The 15,000-nt window shown below is 34.3% G+C and overlaps 2 protein-coding genes across 2 annotated transcripts in view; one reads left to right on the plus strand and one right to left on the minus strand.

Annotated features, from left to right (window-relative positions):
* Positions 1 to 6,778, minus strand: part of LOC125031079 (serine-rich adhesin for platelets-like) — a 38,903-nt gene extending 32,125 nt beyond the window's left edge. Inside the window, exon 1 of the mRNA XM_047621557.1 lies at positions 6,679 to 6,778. Within this exon, the coding sequence (XP_047477513.1) occupies positions 6,679 to 6,706 (28 nt within the window). The 5' untranslated portion in view covers positions 6,707 to 6,778. The remainder of the gene's footprint in view (positions 1 to 6,678) is intronic.
* Positions 6,779 to 7,838: 1,060 nt separating this feature from the next.
* LOC125036877 (cytochrome c oxidase subunit 6C-1-like) overlaps positions 7,839 to 15,000 on the plus strand; it is a 17,024-nt gene continuing 9,862 nt past the window's right edge. Inside the window, exon 1 of the mRNA XM_047629807.1 lies at positions 7,839 to 7,989. The gene's annotated coding sequence lies outside the window, so the exon portion shown is untranslated. The remainder of the gene's footprint in view (positions 7,990 to 15,000) is intronic.

A 15,000-nucleotide genomic window follows, 5' to 3' on the forward strand; every position in this document is an offset into this window, starting at 1 on the left:
ATAATCAAAAAAACAAAAACAAAAAAAAAAGGTAAAAAAATTAAAAAATAAAAATTAAATCCTACATTTTGCAACATGATATAAACAGGCAGAGAGATATTAAATTTTCTAAAAAATATATATTTTTCCTTCACTAAGTATATATACTTGAATAGGTCTTTCCTACAAACAACAGCAAAGAAACCATCTACTTTAACCCATCACATCTCCAATAATAATTTCTAATTCAAATTAATATATATTGCATTTCTACTCACAAAGACATATGATATCATTAAATAGATTCTCATTTTGTGAAATCTGCCCAAGCCTGGGATGAAGCACATACCCACAATTATAAATCAAAATCCTTTTCATTCAGAAAATATGTTTCTGAATTCAAATTCAAATTCACGAAAATATGCATCTATAATAACCAATGTTCACTTCTACTTGCAAAGCATTCTGTGTATTTCAAATCATTTATAAAGTAACTTGTATGAAATGATAAGTCACTCTCTGATAAGTGGATAATCTGATATTCCAGTCCACATGCCATAACTTCATTCATCAATTGTGCGTGCATACGTGTGTTGGTACATGTGTGTGTGTGTGTGTGTGTGTGTGTGTGTGTGTGTGTGTGTGTGTGTGTGTGTGTGTGTGTGTGTGTGTGTGAGAGTGAGTGAGTGAGTGAGTGAGTGAGTGAGTGAGTGAGTGAGTGAGTGAGTGAGTGAGTGAGTGAGTGAGTGAGTGAGTGAGTGAGTGAGTGAGTGGGAGTGGGAGTGGGAGTGGGAGTGGGAGTGGGAGTGGGAGTGGGAGTGGGAGTGGGAGTGGGACTGGGACTGTGTGTGTGTGAGTGTGAGTGCATGCGTGTGTGTGTGAGTGTGAGTGCATGCGTGTGTGTGTGTGTGTGTGTGTGTGTGTGTGTGTGTGTGTGTGTGTGTGTGTGTGTGTGTGTGTGTGTGTGTGTGTGTGTGTGTGAGAGAGTGCATGCGTGTGTGTGTGTGTGTGTGTGTGAGAGTGCATGCGTGTGTGTGCATGCGTGTGTGTGCAAGTATATGCATGTGTGATTGTGCATGAATGTGCATGTGTGTGAATGTGCATGTGTGTGAATGTGCATGTGTGTGAATGTGCATGTGTGTGAATGTGCATGTGTGTGAATGTGCATGTGTGTGAATGTGCATGTGTGTGAATGTGCATGTGTGTGAATGTGCATGTGTGTGAATGTGCATGTGTGTGAATGTGCATGTGTGTGAATGTACATGTGTGTGAATGTGCATGTGTGTGAATGTGCATGTGTGTGAATGTGCATGTGTGTGAATGTACATGTGTGTGAATGTACATGTGTGTGCTTGTATTTATATTTGTATTTGTATTTGTATGTGCACATGTGTATGTTCAAATGTGTAAATCTATGTCTAATGTTTGTATATTTGTATGTATGTGTTTGTGTGTGTGTTTATGTGTGGTTTTTATGTGTTGGTTTTATGTGTTTTTTTTTTGTGTGTGTCTGTGTGTGTGTGTGTGTGTGTGTGTGTGTGTGTGTGTGTGTGTGTGTGTGTGTGTGTGTGTGTGTGTGTGTGTGTGTGTGTGTGTGTGTGTGAAGCAACTATAAAAAAATAAAAATAAAAAAAATCATATCACCTAGACAAGAATGGAAACCTGTATAAACAAAACTAGGAAAAAATAAAACCATGTATTAACACACAAACATTGAAGTGCATAAAGCAAGTATTGTGACAGACATTCGACCACAGCTGTGAATTTTCTTCCATGTTTGTAAGTACAAATGAGAAATAACAAGTCTTACTCTTACTCAAACACAGGTTTACCCAATGACCTCTAAGCTTATCTGCTGACTATAGTTGTTGTTGTCAATGTTTTTTTCCCGGTGGATAATGGGTATCAGAGCAACACTCGATATACTGCAACCCAAAGGATATAATCAACTAAACTAGGGCTAAAATTGAGCTTATATATCTTTATATGTATGACTGCTAGTTATGATCTTTCTTAATGACAGTCTAAGAGTAGTAAAACAAAGATGTGATCCCTAACAAACAGAAGAGGGATAGATATAAATATTCCAAACAGATGCAGATCAAGTTCCCATTCTTGGGACCTGTTCATTGCAAGGCCCCTTTCCAAAGTGAGGAAGTTCACTGGGTGCTAACTGGTCATGAGAGGACAATGCAGAATTCTTTACCCTGTCCAACTTTAGCATTTCTGATAAAGGAGGAAGTGGTATTATTGTAAAATACCTAATATGGACAAAAAATTATGCTAAACTTTTGCTGATATACATGTAACTATATAAATATAAATATATATATATGTAAATATATATATGTATATACACTTTTATACATATTATAATATAAATATAAAGTATAAATATATAATATATTTATAATACAAATATATATATATATAATATATATAAATATAATATAAACATATAATATATATATGAAGAAAAAACTTCCTCTTTAAAGGAACAATTAGTAAATACCCTTTTTTTAAACCTATTCTGCCAATCTAAAACCAAATCAAAGAATATATACACCCAACTTTTTCCCATGACATGACGCAATACTACTTGCTGCATTAAATCATATAAAAAGTTTAGTTACTATGTTGGCCTTCAAAATAAATTATGATTATATATATTTTATGTTAAACACTTCCATCACCTTTCTAGAACTTACTGATCATCACTGAGAAACCGTTCTCCTTTCTGCTTCCTATCAGCTCAAATATAATGTCATTTTACTTGCTATCCACTGTCAGAGAAAAAAAAAAAATCTAACAAATGAATGTGAACAAAGAAGTGAAAAAAAAACTTTACTCATCATACACCCATAACTTCCTTCTTCCCTGTCATTCAAATTGCTATGTTATGCACCCATTTCTACTTGGTCTCTTGATATATTTAGGGGGAAATGTGCATACATGCCTAAACCAAATTACTAAAAAATGCATCAAATTATACTTATTCAAAAAAAAAAAAAAGAGAATCAATCTGCATTTTCCTTCCATAACTAAGCAACATGATACCTAACTGCTTTTCTTAAATAGTTCAAAGGAAGGGGGAATTATGACCACCATACAAGTTTGTTCTGTTGATATGAAAGTGGCAGATTATAGATTTGTCTGCATTTCATCAATTGCTAAAGACCTCTGATTCAAAACAATCCTTCCTAGCTTAGCAGCCTTTTAAACCTAAACATACAATGTCCAGGATACCATGTCTCTCTTGGTAAGTTTCCCTTTATCAAAATTTTCCATTTATTACACTCATTATCTAATAAACACAATACCTACATGAGCATCATGTAAATCTGTCTTACTCCACTCACTCTTTCTCAATTGCACATATGCACATGTGTTTCCCCCCCCCCCCCCTTCACACATGTACATACTCTCTCTCTGGTAGGACACCAAAGGGAAACCCATAATTATGCAAAATACCTCACTATATTTGTTGTTTCTGGGCATTTGATGTGATTTCTACCAATGTTTTGCATGAATCTATCTTTATCTCCCTCTCTTTCTCTCTCCAAGCATGATGCCTTTTAATTCCAGGAAAGGGGGGGGGGGAAATAAAATCAACTCAGTGGTACTTTCACATAAGCACTACCTGAGAAGCACATGGCTGTTAAAGCCATGTGACAGACACATTGCTATGTAAACAGATAGAAAGTTGAAACACATGATAAAGGTATGAAGGTTAGCATAGGTATGAAATTGTGTAAAGACACAACTTTCAACTGGGTCTACATGCATGTTGCATACAGATTAGATAACAAAAAAAGGGTAAAGAACACAAAACAATCACCAAAGCCTATGCAACAGGAAAATCATGTACATGCGCACAATAACAAATACACAAACTTAAATATACATATAACCAAAACAACACACTTGTTTAATCACCTACATTTATTAACTAACCAACACTCACAAATTTATTAACTCATTCACTCACTCACTCACACAAATTTTCTCCCTAATTAACCTATTTACTTATTTCCTCACACACACACACACACACACACACACACACACACACACACACACACACACACACACACACACTCACACTCACACTCACACTCACACTCACACTCACACTCACACTCACACTCACACTCACACTCACACTCACACTCACACTCACACTCACACTCTCTCTCTCACACTCACACACCCACACTCACACACTCTCACACTCACACACTCACACACTCACACACTCACACACTCACACACTCACACACCCACACACCCACACACTCACACACTCACACACTCACACACTCACACACTCACACTTCCTTTAATTTACTTATTTACTTATCTACTCCCACACATACATATATAGTCTACATGCATATAGAAGCACATGAATTACATATATACATACATACATACATACATACATGTGTGTATATATATATTTATATATATAAAATGTGTGTGTGTGTGTGTGTGTGTGTGTGTGTGTGTGTGTGTGTGTGTGTGTGTGTGTGTGTGTGTGTGTGTGTGTGTGTGTGTGTGTGCGTATAATTGACTCCCTCATTCACTTTCTTATTTATTATTCCTTACTTGTTTTTTTCTTTTTTCTTACTTATTCTGCTCCCTCACTCACTCACTCACTCACTCTCACTCACTCACTCACTCACTCACTCACTCACTCACTCACTCACTCACTCACTCACTCACTCACTCACTCACTCACTCACTCACTCACTCACTCACTCACTCACTCACTCACTCAATCACTCACTCACTCACTCACTCACTCACACACTCACACATTTTATATATATAATGTATATATATACATATGTATATTTATATATATGTATATATACATATATATACGCATAGATACATGTATATATACCTATATATACACACACACATATACATCTATATCTATATATATATATGTATATAAATTTATATATACACAAGTGTATATATATACATATATATCATATAATACATATACACACATATATAAATATATTTATGTATGTATATACATTTATGTGGATATAGATATATATATTCATATATATATATATATATATATATATATATATATATATATATATATAAGTATATATAAATGTATAAATGTATGTATATATGTATAAAAGTATGTATATAAGTATATAAATATATATTATACAAAACACCACATAATTTTTATCATCTTTGTTCAGCGTATAAACAACCATCTGTACACCTCCCAATTCACACAATATGCAACAAAATCCTGTTTACAAAAACAAAAAACATACAAATCTATTCACATACCCTGTTTACTGTACAACAGCCTAAACAAACAACTAACTATGCCCAGAAAAAGATGAAATAGATATAAAGTTAAATTATCCAAACACAGACCTTAAACACATAAGATAAACAGACACATAGCCACGGCAAACTTTGATACATGAATGAAGGCACAGAGACGACATTCGCTCACAATCGCACTAATGGAGGTGGAAATAGGCATCAATTCAGACACGCACTCCTTCACAAACAAAGGGATATGTATTCACACTTGTAATTAAAATCCGACAGAGAAATCTAAAAAAAAAAAAAAAAAAAAAAAAATTTAAAAAGTAAGAAAAGACTTTGTTTCCTATAATAAACACTACACAATTACCACGAAGTCACTACACACACACACAGAAGAACTCAGCATTAAAGGGAATATAACTCCTAATGCACAAGGACCAACTGATGCACCTGAAGCCAATTAACCCACCTTTCAAATTCACATCATTAATGGCAACCACACACACACAAAAAAAATCAATTAAATATTAATTCCTGTACCAGCTAACACTATAGGCTGACCTACACTGCTGACCCAGAGTGGACAAGCACAGGCAAGAAAACGGCGCCGGGATCTGAGATAATGTCCCTAGGCCTACAGTGGCCAGAGGAAAAAGTGACATAGCTTCAAGGTAACAAGTGGAAGAATTTTTTTAAAGTCATGTCACCTGCCACGACTAGGCCACCATGGCGTGAGGGAACGGGTCCCCGCCTCCAAAATCCCAGCGAGAGTGCGAATCCCCCGAAAAAGCGGCGCTGAAATAAGAGATCCGAGGGCGGCGAGGTAGGCCTACATGCGACGCTCTCCCGTCCTAAGGTCTCACGCCAACGCTCCTTCACTCAAAAAAATTCACTTTCCCGCACTTCACTCCCCCAAAACACACTACACACGGCACAGCTAGCGTATTTACACACCATTGGCGTCGCGGGCGAGTCCAGAGGAGGGGGGAAACGCGTTAAATCCCCGCAGAGAAGGAGTGGAAGAGGTCCCCTGGCCACGAACGCCAAGCGGACTCTCCTGCCAAGCCAAAGACAACACCGGATTTCCAGCCTTTTTCTCTCGCCTCACTTCACTTCCTAGTCATAAGGGGCCACGTATATCCAGGTGTCACGATTCAACAGGGTTTCCACACACTTGGCCATGCGTTAGTGAGATTTTCCAGCAGAAACGCCGAGGGTTTCGGTGTTCGCGATGGCCAAGCGAACGTCACTCGCTCCATACACCATTTTGTGTTAAAAATGATTTTTCTCCGCACTTTCCACTTCTAACCGTCCAGAACCACTTCATCCTCTTCTCGGGATATTAAGCTTCCTTTCTCACACCACCATCTCGCCACATCTTACCTGTTATAGAGGTAAATCCAAGCATCATTGTGAAATATTACAGACTCCATTAAACAATAACATTCGCCGCCATTTGCAATGTCTCGTCTGCGCATGCGCTGATCAATCCCAGGCGATGGGAAGGTGCCCGGCGCCGTCCCTTTCTCACGCCACTCTTCCCAATAGACCTCCACACAAAGATCCCCTCTCGTGCCGGCGCCTTCACGCAACTTTCGGGGGAAATTACAAATTCCCCAAGAGGGTCGTTCTTCGGCAACTACCCGAATTAGATATTTGTTTGGTATATTTCCATCATAACGTGAATGAAACAGACGGTCCCCGTTGAGGCTGCCTAGAGAGCCGGCCGCTGATTGGCTCTCGCCGCGAGTAATGCGAAGTCTCATTGGCCGAAGCGCAAACTTTGTACTTGGGCTTTATGGACGACAATGCTTTATGAAATCCTTCACGGGAGCTTTAAATACGCATTTGCATTCGAAGGGATGAAATAAATAAGCCGGATATACTATTTTCATATTCTGGGGCCCATCCTGACCGATCGAGGATCTTTGCGACGTAGCGGGCGCCGTGTCAGGTTGCGGGAACAGGTGTATTTTGTACACTTGATACCCATATTTTCCGGAAATTTGTCAAAGATCGGATGAGCCTTTGGGTTTTTATTCGAATCTCACGCCCTTACGAGGATCAAAAGCGACGATGTGCGAGAGTGCACGAAGTATCCATTATCAAGAGCAATGGTTGCTTTTTCTGCCGATCTCTCCGCCGAGGTATTTTTCCCTTCATTTTCATTCCCTCGATACTCCTTCGCCTCTGCATTCCCAAATTAAACAAAACAAAATACCCTGCCGTGAGAATACCCTCAACCAAGTAGCAACTCGGCTAAATGCCCAAGCATATATAAATTGTCTCTTCTTAGCGATAAAGTTGCATAAATTTGAATCGAGCGGCGCCGTGACGCATGTTCATTAAGCCACATTCTGGCGGTACTTTCGGACTCAAGATAATTTGCGGGCGTGACGTCATGATCATCGCGTTTTTTCGCCGCATTACCGGGTTCTGCCGCTACTTATCCATAAACACAATACGGTAATTAATCAAAATATATCAGAAATATACATTTCAATTCAAATCATGATATACAGGTAATTTTTACATACAATGACGGGGTCGTGCTTTAAATCTTGTCTTGACTATGACGTCACGACGGCAACCCGACTTGAGAACGGGGAATCCGGCGCTAGTTCGTCGCTTCGCCGCCAGAGTCCGCCAGCGTCCCAGCTCCTCCGCCATCTTCGTCTTGCGTAGATCTCCAGCGTGAGTATATGATGCTTTTCGTGCTTTTAAGTCACCCTTCTAGATAGTTAAGTCTCTTTCTAGGTCCTCTGTCATCGGATGGCGGACTCCCGAGAAAGTGGACAGGAGTTAGAGGGCGGGGATAAGGGCGGAAGGGGAGTTCTGGAGGCGAAATGGGCTCGCCGGTCCTGAGGACGTGATCAGCTGATTGGAGGAACCCGTCTGGGGCGATGACGAAATAGGAGGACATTCGCCTCTTTACCTATTCTGGGATTGATTTCAGGACCGGTAGCGTGCCGTTCTCATATCGGCATAATTATACATCCCTGTTGTGAAAGTTTTTGTTTAATGTATCCGCGCAATTCGCCGGTTTTGGCCTTTGAACTTTTATCAGGGTGTAGGATTGCACAAAATCGTTATTTATTCATGGATATGATCAGCAGAGGAAACAAAGTGAAATATCAGGGTATTTAGACCAAAAGAGGCCTTCTTTTCCCTCAAAAATCGCTTTTAAGTGGGCCAAGTTCCCGACACACACAACTTTGATATCGATTGGCTGCTCCGGATGTCTATTGTGTACTTTTAGTAGATTGATTGCATAAACAAACAAACTATAATGGCCTCAATAGCTAGGGAGGGCAAAACGTGCAGCATTTAAGTTGGGTTATGTAATGTTTGTAATAGTAATATGTAAGGTATAAATTTACCACAGGATTGCATTCATTAGAGACTAACGGCTGTATTATTAAACATCCCCGCTTGTTGAAAGTGGCTTTCAACAGAACCCTCCCCCCCCCCCCCCATACACATTTCAGCACAATTAAAATGTATTTGTTACCGAGAGCAACACACCCTTCAGATACAAAGTCCAAAAACCAGTGTATCATGCAAACCTAAGATCCAGACTTGACCTAGCCTACCTTCCATTTATTCCCTAGACAGGGGTGCTTACCCCCCTGAACCCTTCATGCCTATTAAGAAAATAATAATGATAAATAAAAAATAAGATCTGGCCATGTTGTGGACTTTGCAGATATGGCAATATCTATTTCCCTCTTTCTCAGTGTGTTGCTCGCAGTAGCATTAATGAATTAGAGTTTTGCAGGTGTTGCTCACTTTGCAGGCCCCTTCATAATATCTGAACAAATGCGGGGCAACGCAAAATGTTGATTAACCCCTTGGTGACGGTGAAGAAAACTAAAAAAAAAAAAATCTACGCTCTGGTGATCAATGGCAACACGCCGACTTTGAGCGCGGGAGTTCGGTACATCAAGCCAAATCACCGCCCCGTAGCACTTTGGCACCTCCGCGGTGTACAGCCACACGCCACATTTCGAGCGGTTTGTTATGACATTAGAGACATGACCAATCATGAAGGGGTTAAGAGTATGCTCTTACACGTGCAAGCGTTATATTAGATCTACTTTCGGTTAATGTTATTGAAAGCAACACACACAGATAGAGGGAAATGGACACACTCCTCTTATGAGGATGACAAAATATACACAGTATATCCCACTCAGAGACTAAGTCCACAACACCTTCACACAGCTATATTTTTTAATGTCACATTTTCTGTAATTTAGTACTAAGGGCTTGCCCCCCTTGTCTAGGAAATAAATGGAAGGCAGGAATGGTTAGGTTTAGGTTTTGCATGATTCCCTGGATTGAGGACTTTGTCTCCGGAGGGTGCATTACTTTCAGTAACATACCTTATTTTCAAAGAATTTTTAAAGAAAATTATACAGCTCTTTATATTACTATGATGTAAATAACATACATTTAGTTTTCAAAGACTAGTGGTGCACCAATTTGAGAGGTCTGCTTCCCATAGTTCTTGTGATGTATTATTACAGATTTCAGAAATTACAATAATTACCACATATTGATGATTCTTATCCCCATATATATTCATGAAAACTTTTATATTGCTCTAAAAATACATCTAAATATGAGTCTTCAAACATATCCTCAGAGCAAATGCCCAAAATTGCATTTATTAAAGGTTATTGTTAATTTAAACTTTCATCTAAAACATAAGCCTCGATATAGCCATATTAGTATACCACAATCATTAATTCATTAACGTAATTTATCAATGCTTTTGTTATAGATGAAAGTTTAGATTTACAAAACATTTTATAAATGCCATTTTGGATAACTGGATACACATTCCTTCACATGTCCACATGTAAACCTGTGTATGTAATTACACACACACACACAGCCTTCTACAATATATATGTATAAATACATACTTGGGCAATTTTAAGTTTATCATCCACTGGTGGCAAAATTTCAGCATCATTCAATTAGATGAGTAAGAACTCAGAGGCAGGAGCCGTTATCACCAGTCTGAAAATGGGAATTCTACAATCATGGGTAATTTATTACAAATGTGAAATATAGTAATGTTCACATTGGTAACCCTGAGTTTTCAGCAATGATTAAAGCTGTAAACGAAAGTTGGATTTGACACTATCTTTTCTGAAACACTGACTTTGAATGTGGCTGAAAATTTTAATTACACCAACATTAGGCATAAATATTGTGGTGCGTGGGATTCATCAGGCATCCCAACCAATCCCCATAGAAGTCCCCAGGGAAAGGGCTTGGCAGAGCAGTTTCATAATATGGTTTGCGAGTGTGGGGCTCCCTGTTCCCTTGGCTGGGGAATAAATTGTTCCATTTATCCACACTGGCTGTCTCTCATAAACTTTGCCTATCAGGAGCTCGACATCCATCCTGCTTTCTATTCAGTAGCGTCTGGCACCCGCGCGGGTTGAGCAGGCAAGAATGATCTGAGCAAACAGGAAAGCGGATTGAAGCTGGCTGCTGGTGCCAACACACTCAAACCTGCTTTGTCTGTGCACGCACCCTAACCCTGTAAACATCATTGAGAGAGTTAGAAAAATTATCATCTTCAATTTGCCCTAGCTTCGTACATCCTTACCATAAAGAGTAACCAATATTTTATCTGAAAGTCCGTGTTCCTACTACAGGATATAAGAAAAGACATTCAGTCACCTTTTCTTCCTTGTGGTTGTGGTCCTTTTGTGTGTATATATACTTTAACCCTGTTTATATACAAAGAGAGGTGTTTGACAGTGAAGACATAAATTTCTTATTCATTTTTTATACTTAGGGTAAAGTTAGTATGTTATGATTAACCTCTTGCTGATGGGCCACCCCTATCGGTGTCCTAACAAACCACTCGGTCTGCGGGGTACGCCTGTACGTGTGGCGATGCGCCAGAGCGGATGTTCGGTTTGATGTAGCGGACTCCTGCGCCCAGTGTCTGCCTATTGCCAGAAATCTCTAGTTTGAAATTCTTTGGGATTTTTTTCACATGTTGGGTTAATACTTGCCTCTGAGACTGATGATAAACATGATAGGCTTGGTTGGTGGGTTACAGATTAAGAAGTTCATTATCTAGGTCTTCTTCCAAGTCACTATCTCCCACACCACCCTGTTGATCTTGCAGTAGGTCCTTTTAAAAGATTGTGATTTGTTTTAATTCCAATACCAGCTTTTTGGTAAAAAATAATCTGTATTCTTAGTTTTCAGTGTGCTGCAGAAAGTGATTTGATTCATTAAATATTTATTATTCATTCCATAACTTAGAAGCTTGAGGCTAAATATGTAGCAATGGATATTTACCCTCACCTGAGGCGGGCTGTGTCTGGCCAGTTAGATTTGGAGACTTTGTATTCCAGGCAGGGGGATAGGAGAATCCGCAGTCAAATACAATGGATTTTAATATGTGGATTTTACTAGAAAATTAACATATAACCACAATAGAGTCAATAGTCTAATTCAAAACAGAGTGTACCTTCTTTAAGGGAACCATCCCTGAGAAAATGCCGATTATCACTTTTTTGTTGAAAGATAGAAAATGGTCTTACAGATTTTAATGAAATTTGAGAGGATGAAAGAGTACTTCATTACGCATCTGTATACTGAATTTGATTTAATTTAAGCGAAGGGAATTGTAGGCTTTTTTAAAGTTGGGTTAACTCTAATTTTCTATATTACTTTTGCTGAGAAAACCTCTAGGTCATATAAACAAAACAACGTATTCCAATTTGGAAATTCATTTTGTTTCAAAAATATTGCATGTTGCATAACTGCAAAAAAAAAAAATTAAAAATTCATTAAAAAAAAAAAAAAGGAAAAAAAAAATGATACGTAGTTCTATGCACATACTGACATTCTGTTTTGGGGAAAGGCATTTTGAGATCGGACAAAAACTGGAAGCTGTGAGAATTCAAGACCTTCAAACTTTTTTGATAATTTTCTATTAATTTTCCATATTTTATTTGCTTGCTTACTGGTTACTTTTTACATAAGAAAAAGTGCAACCATTGCTCTATCTCTTGTTCTTTATTTCATTCAGAGAGGATCAATAGTTATTGCACAGCATCACAAAATACAATATAATATAGCATTGAAGTCATCCTGCGCCATCACTATGCGATCCACGCACTTCCAAACTCGTTTTTCTGCTGTCAGGAGTCCTCTATACCTCGTATTACCCTCCACCTCGGTTGTCCCATTTTCTTTTCCTCTACTGATCCGTGGCCCTTGAAGAATGTTGTTCAAACCACATTGTCAAGCTGCTCCTCTCTCCATTAGTTGTGGCATCATTTATTTTAGTCGCGCTGTTCAATTTAGGGACTGACCCTATGGGATCCCAATGCTCTACTGCAATCGTGGCCCAAAATGCAGGCATTGCGCTTACTTGAGCAGCCATGCTGATGACTGTGTGGCTTGTGGCCTGGATACAAACAAATATTTGTGCAGTGACACTCCATGCCTCCTCTTTTTTTTTTTTTTCTCTTTTCTTTTTTGTTAAAAATATATATATATTCATTATATATATATTTATATATATATATATATATATATTCAATATATATATATATATTCATTATATATATTTATATATTTTTTTTTATTATTCTTGTATATATATTTTGTATAAATAATATATATATATATATATATATATGATATATATATTTTTAATGTAGATGTCGATATATATTCATTTCTTTATATGGGTATGTATATATATATATATTATATAATATATAATATATATGTTATATAATATATAATATATATGTTATATAATATATAATATATATATTTATATATATAGTATTTATATATATAATATATATATATATTTATATTATATGTATATTGTATATATTTATATTTATTAATATAGATATATTACATTTAAATATATATATATATATATTATAAATATATATATAATTATATATATATATATTATAAATATATATATATATATATATTATAAATATATATATAATTATATATATATATTATAAATATATATATAATTATATATATATATATTATAAATATATATATAATTATATATATATATTATAAATATATATATAATTATATATATATATATTATAAATATATATATAATTATATATATATATTATAAATATATATATAATTATATATATATATTATAAATATATATATATATTATAAATATATATATAATTATATATATATATTATAAATATATATATGTATATATGTTATATTTTATATATGTATATATGTTATATTTTATATATGTATATATATTATATTTTATATATGTATATATGTTATATTTTATATATGTATATATATTATATTTTATATATGTATATATGTTATATTTTATATATGTATATATTTTATATATGTAAATATATTATATTTTATATATGTAAATATATTATATTTTATATATGTAAATATATTATATTTTATATATGTAAATATATTATATTTTATATATGTAAATATATTATATTTTATATATGTACATATATTATATTTTATATATGTACATATATTATATTTTATATATGTACATATATTATATTTTATATATGTACATATATTATATTTTATATATGTGTACATATATATTATATTATATATGTGTACATATATATTATATATATATGTGTATGTATATTATATTATATATGTGTGTATATTATATTATATATGTGTGTGTATATTATATTATATATGTGTGTGTGTATATTATATTATATATGTGTGTGTATATTATATTATATGTGTGTGTATATTATATTATATATATTTATATTTATTATATTATATATTTATATATATATATATAATACATATATGTGTATATATATTATATTATATAATACATATATATGTGTATATATATTATATTATATAATACATATATAGGTGTATATATATATTATATTATTCATATATATGTGTATATATATATTATATTATATACATATATATGTGTATATATATATTATATTATATACATATATATGTGTGTATATATTATATTAAACATATATGTGTGTATATATATATTATATTATACATATATATGTGTGTGTAAATATATATTATATTATACATATATGTGTGTGTGTGTGTGTACATATATTATGTAATATATATATATATATATTCTATTAATACACACATATTATCTCGTATTTATATAATTTCGTATATATTCATTCACGTTTATTATATAGTCTCGTATATAATCATTAACGTTTATGTATATATGATAAATATCTATATATATACATATATGAAAATATATATATGTGAGTATATGTATATTTATATATGAGTATATGTATATTTACATATGAGTATGTATATTTATATATGAGTATATGTATATTATATATGAGTATATGTATATTTATATATGAGTATATGTATATTTATATATGAGTATATCTATATTTATATATGAGTATATGTATATTTATATATGAGTATATGTATATTTATATATGAGTATATGTATATTTATATATGAGTATATGTATATTTATATATGAGTATATGTATATTTATATATGAGTATATGTATATTTATATATGAGTATATGTATATTTATATATGAGTATATGTATATTTATATATGAGTATATGTATATTTATATATGAGTATATGTATATTTATA

The sequence above is a fragment of the Penaeus chinensis genome, chromosome 2 (assembly GCF_019202785.1).
Source record: "Penaeus chinensis breed Huanghai No. 1 chromosome 2, ASM1920278v2, whole genome shotgun sequence".
NCBI lineage: Eukaryota > Metazoa > Arthropoda > Malacostraca > Decapoda > Penaeidae > Penaeus > Penaeus chinensis.